General features: G+C 43.1%; 1 protein-coding gene across 5 annotated transcripts in view; it reads left to right on the top strand.

Moving 5' to 3' along the window:
• Nucleotides 1-19,193, top strand: part of JCAD (junctional cadherin 5 associated) — a 235,912-nt gene that overhangs the window by 187,724 nt on the left and 28,995 nt on the right. For all 5 annotated transcript variants that reach the window (XR_003941750.1, XM_030199266.1, XM_030199264.1 and 2 more), the window contains one exon: nt 12,758-16,503. Coding sequence is in view for 4 of the 5 variants with exons in the window: in XM_030199266.1 (XP_030055126.1) it covers nt 12,758-16,503 (3,746 nt within the window). In the remaining variant the exon portion in view is untranslated. The remainder of the gene's footprint in view (nt 1-12,757; nt 16,504-19,193) is intronic.

The raw sequence follows: 19,193 nt of genomic DNA, 5'->3' as shown, positions 1-19,193 counted from the left end.
AGCACAGCTTCCAAACATATATGAGGTGCAGGAGGAGGAGCCCACTGGATACTTATAAAGCCGGGTGTGCCGGTCAATGCAGATTGTGTTGCATTGCTTACAATTAGTACAAAATATAGCAACTTGGAAAGTGGGAGTGTTGAACAAGATGGACCATATTACTCTTATGTTAATGCAACTAAATTAGCTGCCTGTAAAGTAAAAGTTGGAAAGAGGATGGGACTTGATATACCGTCTTTCTGTGGACACAATCAAAGCAGTTTACATATTATATATGGGTACTTATTTTGTATCTAAGTAAAAGACTCAATATTTGTATTTATTTATTGGGATTTATTAACCGCCTTTATGAAGAGATTCACCCAAGGCGGTGTGCAGTAGGTACAGTTTAACATCAAACTTACAATTTTGTTAACAGCATAACAATAGTAAAATGAACAAGTGAAGACACAGAATTAAAGAGGAAAATTTGAATGCAGCAAATTGAGACCTAATAATAGGACTACCATGGAACAGGATCAAAAATATACACATTTAACAGCACTGAAATTCAAATTACAGAGAGGTAATACGATGTAAGCATAATAGTGATGGAATATCTAGTAAGCACATGATTAGAATATTCAAATAACATTGCTATGATATTAATGCTGTTCTACAATAGCGATTACCATGTAGCTGAGGGGCCAAGTGCAGATATATAGATGGGGACAAGATGGGTGGTACAGAATCAGTTGGGATAAATAAATGGGTGGCTAAACTAAAGGCAAGTTCTTTGTACTGTTAATCAAGATATAAGGAACTGGTCTAAGTTACAGTGTGTAGTTAACTAGTCCAGGTGCAGAATGGGTCTTTAGTCATAGTAACATAGTAGATGACGGCATAAAAATACCTGCATGGTCCATCCAGTCTGCCCAACAAGATAAACTCATATGTGCTACTTTTTATTTGTACCTGTCCTCTTCAGGGCACAGACCGTATAAGTCTGCCCAGCACTATCTCCGCCTCCCAACCACCAGCCCCGCCTCCCACCACCGGCTCTGGCACAGACTGTATAAGTCTGCCCAGCACTATCCCTGCCTCCCATCCACTAGCCCCGCCTCCCACCACCGGCTCTGCCACCTAAACTCGGCTAAGCTCCCAAGGATACATTCCTTCTGAACAGGATTCCTTTATGTTTATCCCACGCATGTTTGAATTCTGTCACCATATGTATTAAATGCTTGGGAGAAAAGCCAGGCTTTCACCTGCTTTCTGAAGTAGAGGTAGTCTTGGGTTATACATAGCACCTCTGGGAGTAAATTCCAGAGCATGGGGGCTACTCCTGAGAAGCCTCACTGGCGGGTATCACATCCTGCAATTTCTTTTGATGAAGGTACAGATAGTAATGATCCATGAGAGGACCTTAGAGATCTTAAAGGTGTGTAAAGGGCTAACTTATTAAGTACTCTGTCTTGTTTTGTCTGAGGACCTTGAAAATCACTGAGTAAATTTTATTAATCGTTACAAACATTTCTTCAAAAAGTGAAAAAGAAAGAAAGCCAGCGACTACTTAGCTTAAAGGTGCTCTTTGCACTCCGTGTAAGAAACATAAACAGAGAGGAATAGTCTGTCAAACGGAACTGCAGTGCAAGAAGGATTTTGTGAAGTTATAAAATGGGGCTTAAAATTTTGTGAGTCAATATTTAAACCCTAAGGTCAGTGTTTTTATTTTAAATTGCACTCAATATAATTTATGTACTTCCATTTACAGTGGGGGAAATAAGTATTTGATCCCTTGCTGATTTTGTAAGTTTGCCCACTGACAAAGACATGAGCAGCCCATAATTGAAGGGTAGGTTATTGGTAACAGTGAGAGATAGCACATCACAAATTAAATCCGGAAAATCACATTGTGGAAAGTATATGAATTTATTTGCATTCTGCAGAGGGAAATAAGTATTTGACCCCCCACCAACCAGTAAGAGATCTGGCCCCTACAGACCAGGTAGATGCTCCAAATCAACTCGTTACCTGCATGACAGACAGCTGTCGGCAATGGTCACCTGTATGAAAGACACCTGTCCACAGACTCAGTGAATCAGTCAGACTCTAACCTCTACAAAATGGCCAAGAGCAAGGAGCTGTCTAAGGATGTCAGGGACAAGATCATACACCTGCACAAGGCTGGAATGGGCTACAAAACCATCAGTAAGACGCTGGGCGAGAAGGAGACAACTGTTGGTGCCATAGTAAGAAAATGGAAGAAGTACAAAATGACTGTCAATCGACAAAGATCTGGGGCTCCACGCAAAATCTCACCTCGTGGGGTATCCTTGATCATGAGGAAGGTTAGAAATCAGCCTACAACTACAAGGGGGGAACTTGTCAATGATCTCAAGGCAGCTGGGACCACTGTCACCACGAAAACCATTGGTAACACATTACGACATAACGGATTGCAATCCTGCAGTGCCCGCAAGGTCCCCCTGCTCCGGAAGGCACATGTGACGGCCCGTCTGAAGTTTGCCAGTGAACACCTGGATGATGCCGAGAGTGATTGGGAGAAGGTGCTGTGGTCAGATGAGACAAAAATTGAGCTCTTTGGCATGAACTCAACTCGCCGTGTTTGGAGGAAGAGAAATGCTGCCTATGACCCAAAGAACACCGTCCCCACTGTCAAGCATGGAGGTGGAAATGTTATGTTTTGGGGGTGTTTCTCTGCTAAGGGCACAGGACTACTTCACCGCATCAATGGGAGAATGGATGGGGCCATGTACCGTACAATTCTGAGTGACAACCTCCTTCCCTCCGCCAGGGCCTTAAAAATGGGTCGTGGCTGGGTCTTCCAGCACGACAATGACCCAAAACATACAGCCAAGGCAACAAAGGAGTGGCTCAGGAAGAAGCACATTAGGGTCATGGAGTGGCCTAGCCAGTCACCAGACCTTAATCCCATTGAAAACTTATGGAGGGAGCTGAAGATGCGAGTTGCCAAGCGACAGCCCAGAACTCTTAATGATTTAGAGATGATCTGCAAAGAGCAGTGGACCAAAATTCCTCCTGACATGTGTGCAAACCTCATCATCAACTACAGAAGACGTCTGACCGCTGTGCTTGCCAACAAGGGTTTTGCCACCAAGTATTAGGTCTTGTTTGCCAGAGGGATTAAATACTTATTTCCCTCTGCAGAATGCAAATAAATTCATATACTTTCCACAATGTGATTTTCCGGATTTAATTTGTGATGTGCTATCTCTCACTGTTACCAATAACCTACCCTTCAATTATGGGCTGCTCATGTCTTTGTCAGTGGGCAAACTTACAAAATCAGCAAGGGATCAAATACTTATTTCCCCCACTGTATATCCTGCAACACTGGAAATACCATTTGATGCACCTTTACAAAGTAATATACATAGAAACAACCAGATCAAGGCAGAACACAAAAACTTGCCTGCAGTGCAAGTATATTCATATACTTGTGATCTGCTGAGCTATACTTACTGCAGCAATAATTAGTCACAATGGATTAGATTCTGAAAATAGCACTCAAAAAACTGCGCTGAAAAAATCCACGTGTAGCACTATTATATAAATGCTTAGAGCTGATTTCCGCATCATACTTTGGGCAGCTGAAACCTGGCGCATAATTTAGGTGAGTATCCCTAAATTATATGCCATCTTTAGTGCGCTGTTCTGCGCATGCCTCACTACACCCAGTATGCCACCGATACCACTCCTCCAACCCCATGAGGTTGACGCCGCAAGCTCTGACCGACGTGCCTCGAGTGAACAACGAAAGCATGTGATGGCTCTGTTCCTTCCCCCCCAATCTGCAGGTGTGACAACGCTTCCTTAACCCCCCTACCCGTGGTTTTGGTACTTCTCTCTCGCTTCCTCTTCCCAACAGTGCTGCACAGTGTACGGGATTCTTTGGGGCAGGCAGGAAAGATCCCCAGTCTTGCCTGCCTGCTGCCGGCGCTGACCCTCCCCCGCTGCCGGATCGCTCTTTAAAAATGGCCGCCGAGACTTCCAGCGGCGGCCTCGCAAGACTTCTGCTGAAGTCTCGGTGGCCATTTTGAAGAGTGATGCAGTAGCGCCGCGGGAGAGTCAGCACCGGCAGCGGGCAGGAACGACTGGGGATCTTTCCTGCCTGCCCCGAAGAATCCACTGAACAACCTGGGTAGCTGGAGGGGGGGCAGGGGAGCGAGGAGAATCACTGGGTATGGGTGCCTGGAGGAGGGGATGCAGGGGAGAGAACTCAATCGCTGGGTATGGATGGATGGGTGGCTGGAGAGGCGGGGCAGGGGAGAAAAGACAATCGCTGGGTATGGGTGGCTGGAGTGGGGCAGGGGAGAGAACTCAATCACTGGGTATGGATGGATGGGTGGCTGGAGAGGGGGGGCAGGGGAGAGAAAACAATTGCTGGGTATGGGTGGCTGGAGAGGGGGGGACAGGGGAGAGAAGACAATCGCGCACAGAGACAAACAAATGTGCTAGCGCCTGTTTCATTAGCACGCTCTCTCTCTCTCTCTCTCTCTCTCACACACACACACACACACAAAATATTAGAACATTACGTTCATCAACTTTTAAATTACATTTCAGAAATAAAAAATCTTGCCCGTTTTAATGGGCTTAATGGCTTGTTTTTATATGGAACATTCTTTTTACTAATGGACATTATTTATGGACACTAATGCTGGGTTTACTAAGGGGTCCTTTTACTAAGGTACACTGAAAAATGGCCTGCGCTAGTGTAGGTGCATGTTTCGGGGGCGCGCAGATCGATTTTTCAGCGCACCTGTAAAAATGCCTTTTTTTATTTTCACTAAAAATGGATGTGTGGCAAAATGAAAATTGGCGCGCGTCCATTTTGCGTTTGAGACCTTACCGCCATCCAGTGACTTCGCGGTAAGATCTCACATGTTAACTAGGTGGTAATGGGCTATGCGAGTAGAATGCCTTTTACCACCCAGTAGCGCCACGTGCCAGGAAATAAAAAGTATTTTCTGGCGCACATAAGGGATGTACGTAAAAAGTGAAATTAACACCCGGGCCATGCAGTAGCCAGCTGATAATTCCAAATTGATGCACATTGGGCACACATAGGCACCTACACGGCTTAGTAAAAGGGCCCCTACGCCAGTAGCATGGCTGGCTGAGCGCCAGTGCTGACACAGCCCATTCATTCACTTTGAATGGGCTGTGTCGGCAGTGCCACGTGGAAGCCGCTAGTGCAGCTTAGTAAACAGACCCCTAAGTTTGGACACTAGAGAAAATGAGATCACATAACTTGGACCGATGGTTGAAATTTTGAGCATACCTGGTGGTATCTACAACACTGTGTCACGTTCACTAAACAGGAACTGGGTTTGTGAGCCCTTGGGCCACTGCCGAGGAGCAGCAGTGGCAGGCAAAACCACCCCACACCAGAAGCAAGGCAGAACAGATGTACCGGTAAATCCAGGCTAGGTCTCTGGCAGTCAGCCAGCAAGCAGAAGACAGGTCCAGGCAAAGGTTCAAAAGGCAGGCGGCAAGCAAAACAAAGTCCAGGTCCAGGCAAAGGTTCAAAAGGCAAGCAGCAAGCAAAAGAATAGTCCAGTAACACTCCGGGTCTAGGCAGGCGGCAAGCAGAAGAATATTCCAGTGACACTCCGGGTCTAGGCAGGCGGCAAGCAGAAGAATAGTCCAGTAGCAGGCAGGGTTCAAAAGGCAAGAAACCAGCAAACACAGAATCAGGATCAGACAAAGTCTCACAGGCAGAAGTGCACCAGCACCCACGTACCAGGGCCTAAGACGCAAGGCAAAGGACTGCAGTCTCTAGGTGATTAATAAAGCCCATCCACACCTGAGACGCAGCAAATCTAAGTAACTATGGAGGCTGTTCCCACAGGAGATCTCTAAGGACCAAATATGGGCTTCCTTCCTGTCCTCGTTACTCCAAGATGGCTTCCTATGATATGATCTATCCAAGGTGGCTGTACCTCTTGAGCTATCCAAGATGGCTACCACTCTTGAGCCATCCAAGATGGCTGCCGCCCTTGAGCCAACCCAGCTGGCGGCTGCCAGAGATAGGAAACCGAAACAGATCTTCCCAAAGACAGAACTACTCCAGAAAGGATAAGCAGAAGCCAGCTCAGAAGCGGACCCCCAGACATCAGGTAGAGGCTGTGAGGGTTCATGACCACAGACGTGACACACTGTGAGCTTGTCTCATTAATGTTGTTGATTGTCCTTTATATTGAAGATCCATAATAATAATTATTTGATAGTTGAAATAAGTATTGCACTTTGCTGTGTTCTATGGTGATTGTCCATTTTATTTGAAAAAATACCATGTTACAAAATTTGGTTTAAGATCTAAGTGGGAGGCGGGACTGGTGGTTGGGGGGGCGGGGATAGTGCTGGGCAGACTTGTGCGGTCTGTGCCCTGGGGGGGACGGGTGCAGATCAGGGTGGGGTGGCACATGTGGGTTTGTCTTGTTGGGCGGACTGGATGGACTGTGTGGGTCTTTTTCTGCCGTCATCTATTATGTTACCTGTCACCTGCTAATTTCAGTAGTCAATTTATGCATAAGAGGTTTAGAGGTGCAGTGATACCAAATTGATGGAATTCCATGCCAAGTGAATTGAGATGTAAACTAGATTATTTGAGATTTAGGAAAGCTTTGAAAACTTGGCTATTTGTGAAATATTTACATTAGGACTTCATTTTTTAGTTACTGTAATTGCTGAATTGAGTAAATTATTCTGTGGTTTTTCTTCCACCTTTTTATGTAAACTGTTTTGAGCTTTGTGGTTAGGGAGTACATACTTATTATGCTATTGTTATTATTATTATGGTGGATGTGGTTTCTGTTTTCACAGCAAGAAACATTTTCTGTATATACATAGAAATCAAACAAAATAAAACATGACGAAGAAGGGCAACCTTCGAAAGCTAATCAAGAAATGTATTAAGTTATGTCCAATAAAAAAGGTATCATCTTATTTTCTTTTCCATGTTTTATTTTGTTTGATTTCTATTGATAACCTTAAAGAGTGGACTAACACGGCTACCACACCTCTCTGTATATACATAAATGTATGTCAGCCATTTTAGAAACATAAGCATTTGTTTTTCTCAAAGCTGTCACAGAACCCAGTATTTCTTTCCAGTTTTGCTCTCAGTGGAGGAAGCAAGGTAAGGGACATCAGTCACATTCATGCATATATGGCAAGTTTCCACCTAAGCGCTATTCTGTAAATAGACACATGTCTTGCATAGCGTGGTGTACGCATGGACAAAGCCTGGGAGGGGTGTAGGCAGGACTCACACTTATGTGCCTGCCTTATAAAATATCGTTACTGTTTATCATTTATTAAAATTTCATGATATACCGCTGGCTGTACCTTGATTCTATAAATGGCGATTAAAGTTGCAAGCACAAATCAGCGCACATAGCCAATTTACGTGCACAACTTAATTGCTTAATAAGCTAATCACAAATAACCACGCCTAATTTAGGTGCCAGCATTTACCCCTGCTATTAGCAGGTGTAACTGCCAGCGCCTAAAGGGGCCCTTTTACAAAAGGGTTGGCGCAGGTCAATGGGCCTGCCGCTTACCAATCCAGAACTATCGTTGGGCTACTGCAGGAGCCCAGCAGTAGTTCCCACCTCCAGCATGTGCCATTTCTGGATTTACAAAAATATTTTCTATTTTTGTAGCACCGGTGCTTACCCGGTGGTTAGCACAGGCGCTCTTACTGCCACCTCAATGGGTGGCGGTAAGTGCTCCCCCCCCCCAAAGTGACCATGCAGTAAGTGGATCACTTATCACATGGCTAGTTCTTTAGAAAAAAAAAAAGACTACCTTTTACCAGCTGTTCTACAAGGGGGCTTCAGCATGCATCAAAAACACGCACTAGTGCAGACCCCCTTTTACCGCAGCTTAGTAAAAGGACCCAAAGTTAGGAATGTTTTATGCCCTAAATGCTATTCTATAAAGGACATGTACCCTTTATAGAACAGCGCTTAGCATGTAAAGGTTTCAGCTCTCTGGCTGGTGTAACTGGGTGCACCTAAATACCACAGAAGTATCTACCCTGTTACACTAATCAAACATATAAATGAGACGTGACCGACTCACCTGCAAATGCGCAGTAGAGTCTGAACGTTGAAAGAGCGGGGCAGAGCGAACACTCCGCCCCGAACACCCATCGAGTTCCACTCCCCCTCCCTCTGAAGTTTACACATCGTTACGTTGTCCAGAGGCAGGGCGACTCCGCCCCGACCGCCCATCGAGTTCCACTCCCTCTCCCTCAGAATTGTAACGTCATCAAAATTACATCGTCGGGGTTATGGCGGCAGGCGGCGGCAATGAAAAGCGTGCGAGCTGCTCGTTGTTTCAGGAGCCTTCCCTTCCCTCTCTCAGCTGTGGTCCCGCCCTCCCGGAAACAGGAAATGAGGGTGGGACCAGAGCAGAGAGAGAGAGAAAGGAAGGCTCCTGAAGCGCACAGCTCGCATTCGTTTCACTGCTGCTGCCTGCTGCTGTAACCTGACGAGGTAAGATGACATTTACAATACGGAAGGAGGGGGACTGGAGCTCGGAGGGAGGGGGGCCTTGGAGGGGGGAAGGAGGGGGGCTTGGAGGGGGGAGGGAGGGGGGCCTTGGAGCTGGGAGGGAAGGGGGCCTTGGAGGGAGGGGGGATGGTCCTGGAGCTCGGAGGGAGGGGTGGCCGGCCCTGGAGCTCAGAAGAAGCTTGGTGGGTGGAGCTAGGGTGGGGCGGGGCTAAGATGGGGCCCCATCAAATTGGTCTGCACTAATACGTGCCCGTTTTATGGGCTTAAAGGCTAGTATTCTATAAAGGAAAATAGGTGCCTATGATATATATATTTTTTTGTTTTGATATATGAGTTGGAATTGAGAGTACATCATTTTGGCTTTTTCCCCAGTTTTTTGTTTGAATTTTTTATTTTGGTTTTGGTAGAATGGGTGCCTACCAATTGCCCTCCAAGTACCTATTTGTAAGCACCATAATAGAATTGCCCTTTAAATGTTCACATTTGCAAAGCCTACCTGTTCCTTTTTACACCTGCCCTTCACTAGATGGCATTTTTTTTCAGGGTCCTTGTGCAAGACCCTCTGTGGCTATATACAGAAAGGCTGATAATAGGAAGATTTGTCCAGGTTAACTTTGGAAATCACCCAGATAAACTTTTAAATATGAAAGTTCAGGCTCTCACACCAATTAACTTTTGGTGGACTAACTCAATATCTGGCCACAATTTAACTGGCTAAAAAATGGAAGAAAATGTGAAGCAGCGGTTGTGAAGGACCTGACTTGGACTCTGTCTGGATTGGAAGGTTTTCAAAATTATACCAAGAAATTGAATCTACGTTTATTAAATTTTCGTAAATTAGATCAAGTCCAAATTTTGGATATACTTAGAAGATATAAGGAGATTCTCAAAGTACCATTGGAAGCTATTTCTCCAATAACACAAGCTTTTTATTTATCAACTTGTGCTGCCCATGAAAGGGAGTGAAGGAATCTCCCTGAAGCCTCGGAAATGTGATCTGCTTTCTTGTTGAAGGACTCTCATTGATGTTAACAAGCAGGATAGTCTTTTGGTGACTTATGCCCTTAAACCAGATAAAACCTGGTCATTGAAGTTCTAAGTTTCATATGGTGGCTTTTCTAGGATGTTGTATCTGTTTTTTCTGCTATCTCGAGGGCCTCTCAGGAGAGATGGAAATCTTTTTTTTTGGTTGTAAGCAGAGTTATTTCTATTTGGACAACTTTTGATCCATTGCTTTTCTTGTTTGTATGCTGTATGATCTTCATCATCTTGCCAATTTCTTAGAAAACAGAAATGTGAATTAATGCTGGGTTGTTGTTTTGTTGTTGTTGTTTATTGGTGAATCACCACAGATTAGTTTGATGGAATAATGATCACTCCATAAATGCGGAAACACCAGTATTCCGTTCCTTTTTTTGCTTTATAGCTTATTTTTTCTTATGATATAATTCTCTTTCTCCCTCATTTTGTGGTCTTAATAACAATATGTAACATCATATTTTTTGGGAACGGTGTTTTATAATCTTTACTAGTAAAGCAGGCCCATTTCTGACACAAATGAAACAGGCGCTAGCAAGGATTTTCCTCTGAGTGTGTATGTTTGAGAGAGTATGTGTGATATTGACTGTGTGTGTGAGAGAGAGAATGAATGTGCGAGTGTGTGTGTGTGACAGAGAGAGAGTGAGACTGCTGGGTGTGAGTGTGTCTCCCCTGCTCCCCTTCCAGCCACCCAGCGATTCTACTTTTTCCCTTGCCCCCCTCCAGCCACCTACCAATGCTCTTCTCTCCCCTGCCCCCCCTCTAGCCACCCACTGAGTCTCCTCTGTCCCCTGCCCCCCCTCCAGCCACCCAGTGATTCTCCTCTGTCTCCTGCCCCCCTCCAGCCACCCAGCGATTCTCCACTCTCCCTTGACCCCCCTCCAGCCACCCAACGATTCTCCTGTGTCCCCTGCCCCCCTCCAGCCACCCAGCAATTCTCCTTTTTCCCTTTCCCCCCTCCAGCCACCCAGCGAATCTCCTCTCTCCCCTGCCCCCCCTCCAGCCATCCAGCGATTCTCCTGTCTCCCCTGCTCCCCCTCCAGCCAGCCAGCGATTGTCCTATCTCCCCTGCCCCCCTCCAGGCACCCAGTGATTCTGCTCTCTCCCTGCCCCCTCCAGCCACCCAGCGAGTCTCCTTCCCCTCACAGCACCACACCACCCAAATCTCTGCCCCTCCGCCAACCGCCCAACCTCCGCTGCCATGCACATCTCAGCGTGCACGCCCACTGAACGGTAGAGCCAATCTCTGCCGTGCGCCCGCCCTCCCACCTGTGGTTGGTCAGTGCTGCGTGTGACATACCGGGAAGTACACTGACGTCACGTCAGGAGATGGATACAGCTTTAGAGAGAGCACGAATGCTTCAAGGCTTCACTTTCTCAGCTTCAGAACGTTGGAGGTGCGTTTTATTATATAGGATATTGGATTTGATTTCTGTGTGGTGTATTGGTATTCTTTCACAAGAATGTTTCTTGATGTAATCTTTATACGCTCTATAAATAAAAATAGGAGAGAACACAGTTGTGCCAGAGACATGGTTTACTTTCAACTGGCTAGCACCAATATTTAGTTATCTGTATCCAACTATGCTCAGTGGCATTGACTTAACCAGTTTAATATTTAAGCCACCATTGAACATTAATCCCATGCTGTAGCGTAGTATGGAACTGCTTGTATGTTGTTCATCAGAGTTCACTATTCACATGTGGATACAGAAAGTGAAAGTGCCTTGGTGCTTTGTAGCTTTTACTACATGAGACGTGGGGACGCCTGACGCAGGTGCTAGTCACCGAAACACGGCCCGTGTCGGGTCTTTTTGTCAAGGCTCATTCATTAAAGAACTGTGTTACATTTTTAAAGGCCCGTGGTGCTGTTTTTTTTGTTTGGACTTTAGTTTGTACTTCGTTCCCTCTCTTTTGTTATATACATATAAACATGTAACATCAAAAGTATTCTAATCAAAAGAAGAGCAGTGAAAATGTGCTTGAAAATAATATTGGATGTAATATATGATAGCGCCTACATTATGAATTGCTTTTTACAGTTATGGAACTTTGTAAAAAGAAGTATGCAAAACTGATATATGTAGTTTAATTTTAGGCTTTAATTTCTGCAGAAAGAACCTATGTAACTCAAATGGCATAACTTCCCCTTCCAAAAATGAGTAACCTATTTATTTATTTATTGGGATTTATTAACCACCTTTATGAAGAGATTCACCCAAGGCGGTGTACAGTAGGTACAGCTTAACATAAAACTTATAATTTTGTTAACAGCATAATAATAGTAAAATACCCAAGAATAAATATAAATACAATAAATGAGGTAAACTTGAAAACAGTAAATTGAAACCTAATAATAGGACTACCGTGAAACAGTATAAAAAATATACACATTTAACAGTACTGGAATTCAAATACCAGAGATAAAATACAATATTAGCATAATACTAATGATACACCTAGTAATCATGCATTAGAACATTGAACTAACATAGATATGATGCTAAAGATTTTCTGTAATATGGCTTAGTACAGTCTTGATTATCTGATGTTAACAGGGCTGACCCGTTGTCGGATAAGTGAAATGCCAGATAATACCAAAAATGCTGCATAAACCCCTCAAACAATGCATAAACAAAAGCATAGAGCTCCCGATTTTCAAAAATTGTTCTGAAACAAAGATTTTTAATAGAAATATATGGGATGACATCACCGGAGGGACTGTCGGATATGCCAGATGGTCAGATTAGTGAAGGTTGGATAATCGAGACTGTACTATATTAATATTATGTAACCTTTCAGTTGTATGAAGCATTACATGAGTCATGCCATGCATTTCACGGTTATATTATACACATAAACTTGTCAGGAGAGATCAATGCTAATCTCAGTTTTGTCAAGTTTGTGCTAACTGTTGTGTTCAACTCTATAATTATGATTTTTTTTTTTGTTTGATATGTGGGATTCCACTTTTTGAATGAGGCTAATAGAATAATTGTTTAAGAGGAATGGACTCAGCTTAGTTTTCAGTCAATTGAATTTTGATGTTCACCTCAACCACACTCACACATTGGCATTAATCTGTGTATAGAAGCTCATCTAGCACAAAACAAAGTTACTGTGATTATATTTGTAAATGTAATAGTGCTATCAAATCTTTTATATTTCAGGTTTCCCAGTACAGCACCAATGGAGAGGTCTTCTTGCCATAAGACAGAAAAAGATATTGCCTACTGGAGAAGAAAAGGACAAGATTTTAGCATATTACTGAATTATACTGACAAGAGACACTCAGAAACCAAGGGAAGTAATACTGCTAAACTGGAAGATATGGCAAATGATGCATTCCAAACCGTTAAAGAAGGTCAGACAGATACAAGACAAGATAGAGAAAATCTGATGAGAAGAAATGTTTTGGATGAGAATTGGAAACAATCAGTGGATTACCAGTGGTCAAGCTTAAACAGAAAAGACACAGAAAAGGATAATAAATTAGCAGGGCAAATGTCAGATGCTGATGGGGACAAATTACTTCAGGAGATTTATTCATTTTCCCTAACAGATAATGCACTTAATTCTCAAAAGACAGGAAAATCACAATCATTGCCAAGAGTTCTTTTACCTCAGAGGTCTGTATTAACAAACAATAATCATCTACTTAGTGGTGACAAGGTACAGTCATATCCCAAAAATATGGTGCATTTTAATTCCCATAAAAACCTTAAAGCTGGATGTGACTTCCACAATTTGCTAAAACCTAAGTATGGTAGGCCTCTCAAGCCTCCATCCTATGAACTGCACCAACAAGCTTGGAGAACATTGGAAGGAAGTGGAGGAGGTCAAGATAGCCCCCCGAAAGACAAATACATCTCACTTTTCACCAAAAATAATGAACCCAGACAGAATTTTCACATCCAGGACTCTAGTTTGGAGCCTCCTGTTTATGTACCACCTCCATCTTACAAATCTCCACCTCAGAAAAATCTTAATCCTGATTCCCTGAATGAAGTGCCTCATTATAATGTGTGTTTCAGTAATGTTCAGTCATGCTTGGAGGAAAAACCCAACATGAGCCAAAATACACCCTCTAACATCTTTAGGCCAGAGGATGAATTCTGTACAGATGACAATTTTCCTTGCAAAAAGCAAGGTCGTCATCAGTACATAGATGACTATATCCATTCTGTTCAATACATTCCATTTGATGATCCACGTATAAAGCATTTTAAATTAGAGCAGAATGAAGGTCACCGCTACGGTATGAAGCAAAGAGAAAATGCAAGTACAACAAGCCCTACTGCTTGGCAGGACAGGAATCTCAAAGGAATACAAAATAACTGTTCCTTTTTGGATTTGTCAAATCCATTAAGTGCTACACAGTGTAGGAAAATTGTTTCTGAGCCTGCCACTGACAACAGTTGGTTGGACATATCCAATGCAGATCATGATTGGTGTGCCCTGACTAACCAAATGGACAGCTCTTCCACAAATGTTCACCTAGTTGATTATGAAACCAATCAAAAGGAGACAAATGGCAAACTTCCTTTGAAAAAAACACAATCAGATAGTGCCTATGAAATTATAACAAAAGTTAAAAAACTTGAACCTGCAACTGTGGGCCAAAGTAGTCGTAATTCAAAGAGAAAAGGGAATGAAACAATCTTTTGCTTAGTTTCCATACCAGTTAAATCAGAGTCAGATGCATCAATTACAGATAAAAACAACAATAATTTATCAGGAGATGTGGACAAGGCAAGTTGGTTGAATGATAGCAAGAGTGATTTGCATGGACAAAATCTTTTGAATACATCTTCCACTGACTTAGAACTACAAGGCCTCACAGGAAGTATGCCAAATAAAAATGGGCTGCAAAATTTAGAGTTGTGTAGGCAAGTGAATTACAAGGAAACTACTGGCCTTAGATTACTTCAACCTGCTAAACACAAGGAACTTACATACTCAGGTTCTTGGCCAGGAGACCAATATAGAGACCAGCAAACACAGACCAATTTCAGAGAACGGCTCAAGGGATCAGAATTTATCCATGATTCAAAACTGAATATTCCAAATAATACATGTATGAATTCAAACGATCTTGGATTTACACTTTCAGGCTTAAAGGAGCAAGGCTTGCCCCCAGACAATTGGGAAAAAAGTATTTATGATATTAAAGGACAAATGTACTTCAGCTCACCTAGCAAAAATGCATTTATGAGGACACCCTGTTCAGTAAGTCAGTTACCCAGGACACAACAAAGCCAAAACTTCGAGCCCTCTTACGGAAATATACGAGAAAAGCAACAGAGCCCGGTTAGCAAGGGTGAAGTGGTGAAGGGGGGAATATCAGCAACTTCTGACAATAAAGAACTGTTTGGTCAGTTTCTCTTGAAGCCTGTTAGCCGTCGCCCCTGGGATGCAATAAGTGAATTAGAAAGTTTGAACAAAGAGTTTCAAGGCCAAGAAGAAAGTGAAACCAATGGAGATGGTGTGGAAAATGAGGAAAATGAGCAGGAGGGCTGTGTTTCCATAGGGATGCCATCCATGCCAACTAAACACAGATCTACTCAAGTAAAGGTAAACTGTAATAAGCAAAAAATAGTCATTCCAGAGGTCCCTATAGTTAAAACAGAAATAGTTAACAGTGAGTCTGAAAGCTGGAGAATACAACATGAATCTGATGTCCTTGGGTTGTGTGATGATCAACAGAATTCTTTGCAGGAGAAAGATCCCTGCAGTAAATGGGTTTGGCCAGTAGATAGGCAAATGTCTACAGAAACAAGAGCTATAGATCCTAGAAACTCAACAAATAAACAAACTGTTGCTATTTCAAGTCCATCCCAGAGAAGATTGTCAAGTAGTTCCAGTGGAGCACACTTAAATGAGATGCCCTCTAATTTCAACTGGAGGGAAATTAACGAGGACAAAATTAAGATTGATGATTTATTATTGGATTTGACTAGGCTAAGTAAAGCCACTGTCTCTCAAACTGATCAATCTGAACAGATGGATCCCATACCATATTTGCCTGTCAATAATCAAGGTCTTCCTGATAACGATTTGAGCCATTTGGGATTTGGCATTGGCCAACAACTCAGTACAAATGCAAGCGATGCATTCTATGAAAAGCAAAATGCCCCTGAAATACCTGAAAATGAATCAGTCCAGGCAAGGGCTACAAGAATTCTAGGCATTGAAGTAGGAATGGATTTTTTAATCTCTAATAATACAAGTAACGAAGAAAATCACTATTGTAAGCCTGCCTTTGACCTTGAATTACCCGCAATAGAAAGAATAATTACTAGTGTGGAAAAAGTTGTACTAAAACAGGAGAATTCATCTTTCAGCAGTAAAAAACAAAACTTGAAAGAAAGCTTCCTTAAAGAGAATGTCAACATTTTATCAAAGAAAACTGCTCACATCAAATGCCAAAACACTGACCAAAATGTTAGGGATAACCTGGCAACTGAGAGAGAACTAGGTTTGGAACACATCAGACATTTTAAAAAAGAAGAACAGGACCTACATCAGTTTTGCCAATCAGTTGCATGCAGTCTGGATGAACCAAGAGCTGTGCCCAGTTCTGAAAAGAGAGCTAGGGGGACCTCCAAGAAAATTGAAACTTTACAAGGCAAGCTTGCTTCCATCCCAAGTCGTACTGCCATGGATCGCCTGATTCGAATGAAAGAAGTGGATTCAGTGTCCCGCATGAGGCGCCTGAGCTGCAAAAGCACCGACTCTGGAGATGAAGCGGAAGATGAGAAGCAACATCAGGCACAGGAAGAGAAAGGACATGCATTAACTATGGATGGCAGTGATGTATCCTGTAAAGTAACACACACTGGAGTCATTTCCAAACAAATCATATCCCTCAGTGAAAGTGTACATTTAAGCCCAAAAGGCAGAAGGAGACCTGAGGGTAAGTCTTTTTTTCTAAATGTAACTTGTGCATTGAGGGTTAATTCTTCTAAGCAATTTTTTTGTGTACAGCAGCTTTCTACCTACATTGTCAGTTCTGCTCTTATTAAATTGCTCACGGTATTCTTGCATAAAAGTAGAATCATGTGGCACGTATTTTGTGTGTTATGTCAGTAGGCATTTCTGGGGGCAGGATCACCATTTATATGTGTATGTTATAAAGTACCCTCATATGTGCCAATTCTCACCTGCACACCCCCCCCCACAAAGTGACACCTGCCTCGGAGTACATGTAAATCTGTGTGTAAGCTTCCTGGTAGGTGATTTTATAAAGGGAAATGGAACTTGATATATCACCTTTCTGAGGTTTTTGCTACTACATTCAAAGCGGTTTATATTTATTCAGGTACTTATTTTGTACCAGGGGCAATGGAGGGTTAAGTGACTTGCCAAGAGTCACAATGAGCTGCAGTGGAAATTGAACTCAGTTCCCCAGGATCAAAGTCCACTGCACTAACCACTAGGCTACTCCTCCACTACATAGGTGCATTATAATCCCTTTATAAAATAGATGCAGCATATGTTTGCATAGCTTATGTTTATGTAGGCTCTTGATAACCTGACAAATTCAAAACGGAGTCATGGCGGTTTACAATCAATAAAAATAAGAAGAAAATAGAAAGGAACGCCATTTGAAGATAGGACAGGATACTCAATCACAACACAGACATACCCAAATTTATTTGTTTTTAAAAAAGGATAAAAACAATAAGTAAAAATTCTTAACCCTAGCTGCCAGGCGGAGTGCAGGTTATCTAGGCTCCATTAGGGGTAATTTTGTTCCAAATGCCAATGAAAAAAAAACATGCTTTAAGAAGGGATTTAAATCTAATAAAGGAAAGTTCAGAGGGTAAATAAGGAGGCAAACTGTTCCAGAGAGAAGGTGCCAAGAAAAAATAAGCAGAGTGCCGGGTAGGCTCATAGCGTTCTTAGGAGATGGAAGGACCAACTTCTGGGAATCTAAGGAACGAAGTGATCAGGGATTATAACTGTTGACAGATACAACGGACAACCCTGGTGAAATGCTCTGTGAGCCAAAGAACTTTAAATGAATACTTGCACTGAACTGGGAGCCAATGCAATTGGATGAAAAGAGGAATGGCATGATCGGAACACTTAGCACGACACAGAAAGCAAACGGCAGAATTTTGCAGTGTTTGCACACATTGATGAAGAAAAGCAGGGATCCCACAAGGTGCCTTCAGAATGTGTGCCATATTGTAGCAGGAAATGGCTGATGCAATCAGCATTCTCAGTTAATGATGCCTTCCTGTCTGTCTGTTTACAGATATGCTCTAGGCTGTACCTTAGTTAATAGCGTCTCAAGCAGTAACCTAAAATTGCACTAAATTGTAATCATTTTGAGTCTTAAAAGATGCAAGGGAGGAAATCCATTATATAGGATGATCAAAGGGAGCACTTCCTTTCAACTATAGTACTGATGTTTTAAGAAAACTGTATAATTAAGAAGCCACAACTATTCTTTTGAGTCCTCAGTCTCTCAGAATGAATCAGCAGTCACTTCCTGAATGCCCAAATTGTTTGTTTAATACTGTGCACACTGTATACATTGTAGGCCTTATGGAGGAAATTTTCAAAAGCTTAGTCAGGATCAACACATGAAAAATAAGAGGTTATATGATTGAGACTGACTGAAGTAGAGTTGCTTGGCAGCTTTGATTCAGTTCAAAAAAATGTGCAGTTTTGCATTTGGGGTTCCAAAATCCAAGCGAGCAGTACACAATGGGGTGTGCAAAATTAATCCGCACGTGTTAAGCCCCAAGTAGTAGAATAGTGTAATAAGGAAGTGTCCAGAGCTAGAGAAATGTTGAGCTGCACAGAGGTATAACCAACACAAGCAGAGGAGTTAATAGTACCTCTCTAGAGGTCATTGATGTCCAGTTCTGGAGTGTTGCCCTGTAAGGGGTTAAGCTTCTACATCTGGGATATATCCCTGCAGTACAGGGAATAATGGGCAGACCAGGCGGGGCATTTTTGACCGGGATGGCCATCTCTAAGGGTGCCCATCTCCGAGGACGGTGCCGCGAAGGGGCGGGGCCGACCGTATTTTCAAATGAGATGGGCGTCCATCTTTCGTTTCGATAATACGGTTGGGGGCGGCCAAATCTCAACATTTAGGTCAACATTAAAGATGGTCAACCTAAATGCTGAGATCGCCGGATTTAGAGATGGGCGCCCTCGGTTTTTGCCAATAACGGAAACCGAAGGCACCCATCTCAAAAATGAACAAATCCAAGGCATTTGGTCATGGGAGGGGCCAGGATTCATAGTGCACTGGTCCCCCTCACCCCAACCGGGCACCCTAGGGGGGCACTACAGTGGACTTCGCAAATTGGTCCCAGGTGCATAGCTCCCTTACCTTGGGTGCTGAGCCCCCCCCCCCCCCAAAAAAAACCCCCAAACCCACTACCCACAACTATACACCACTACCATAGCCCTTATGGGTAAAGGGGGGCATCTATGTGTGAGTACAGTGGGTTTTGGGTGGGTTTTGAAGGACTCCCATTTTCCACCACAAGTGTAACAGGTGGGGGGGGGGGATGGGCCTGGGTCCACCTGCCTGATGTCCACTGCACCCATTAAAACTGCTCCAGGGACCTGTGTACTGCT

This window comes from Microcaecilia unicolor, chromosome 1, assembly GCF_901765095.1.
Source record: "Microcaecilia unicolor chromosome 1, aMicUni1.1, whole genome shotgun sequence".
NCBI classification, from domain to species: Eukaryota; Metazoa; Chordata; class Amphibia; order Gymnophiona; family Siphonopidae; genus Microcaecilia; species Microcaecilia unicolor.
This window is presented reverse-complemented; position numbering and strand designations above follow the sequence as displayed.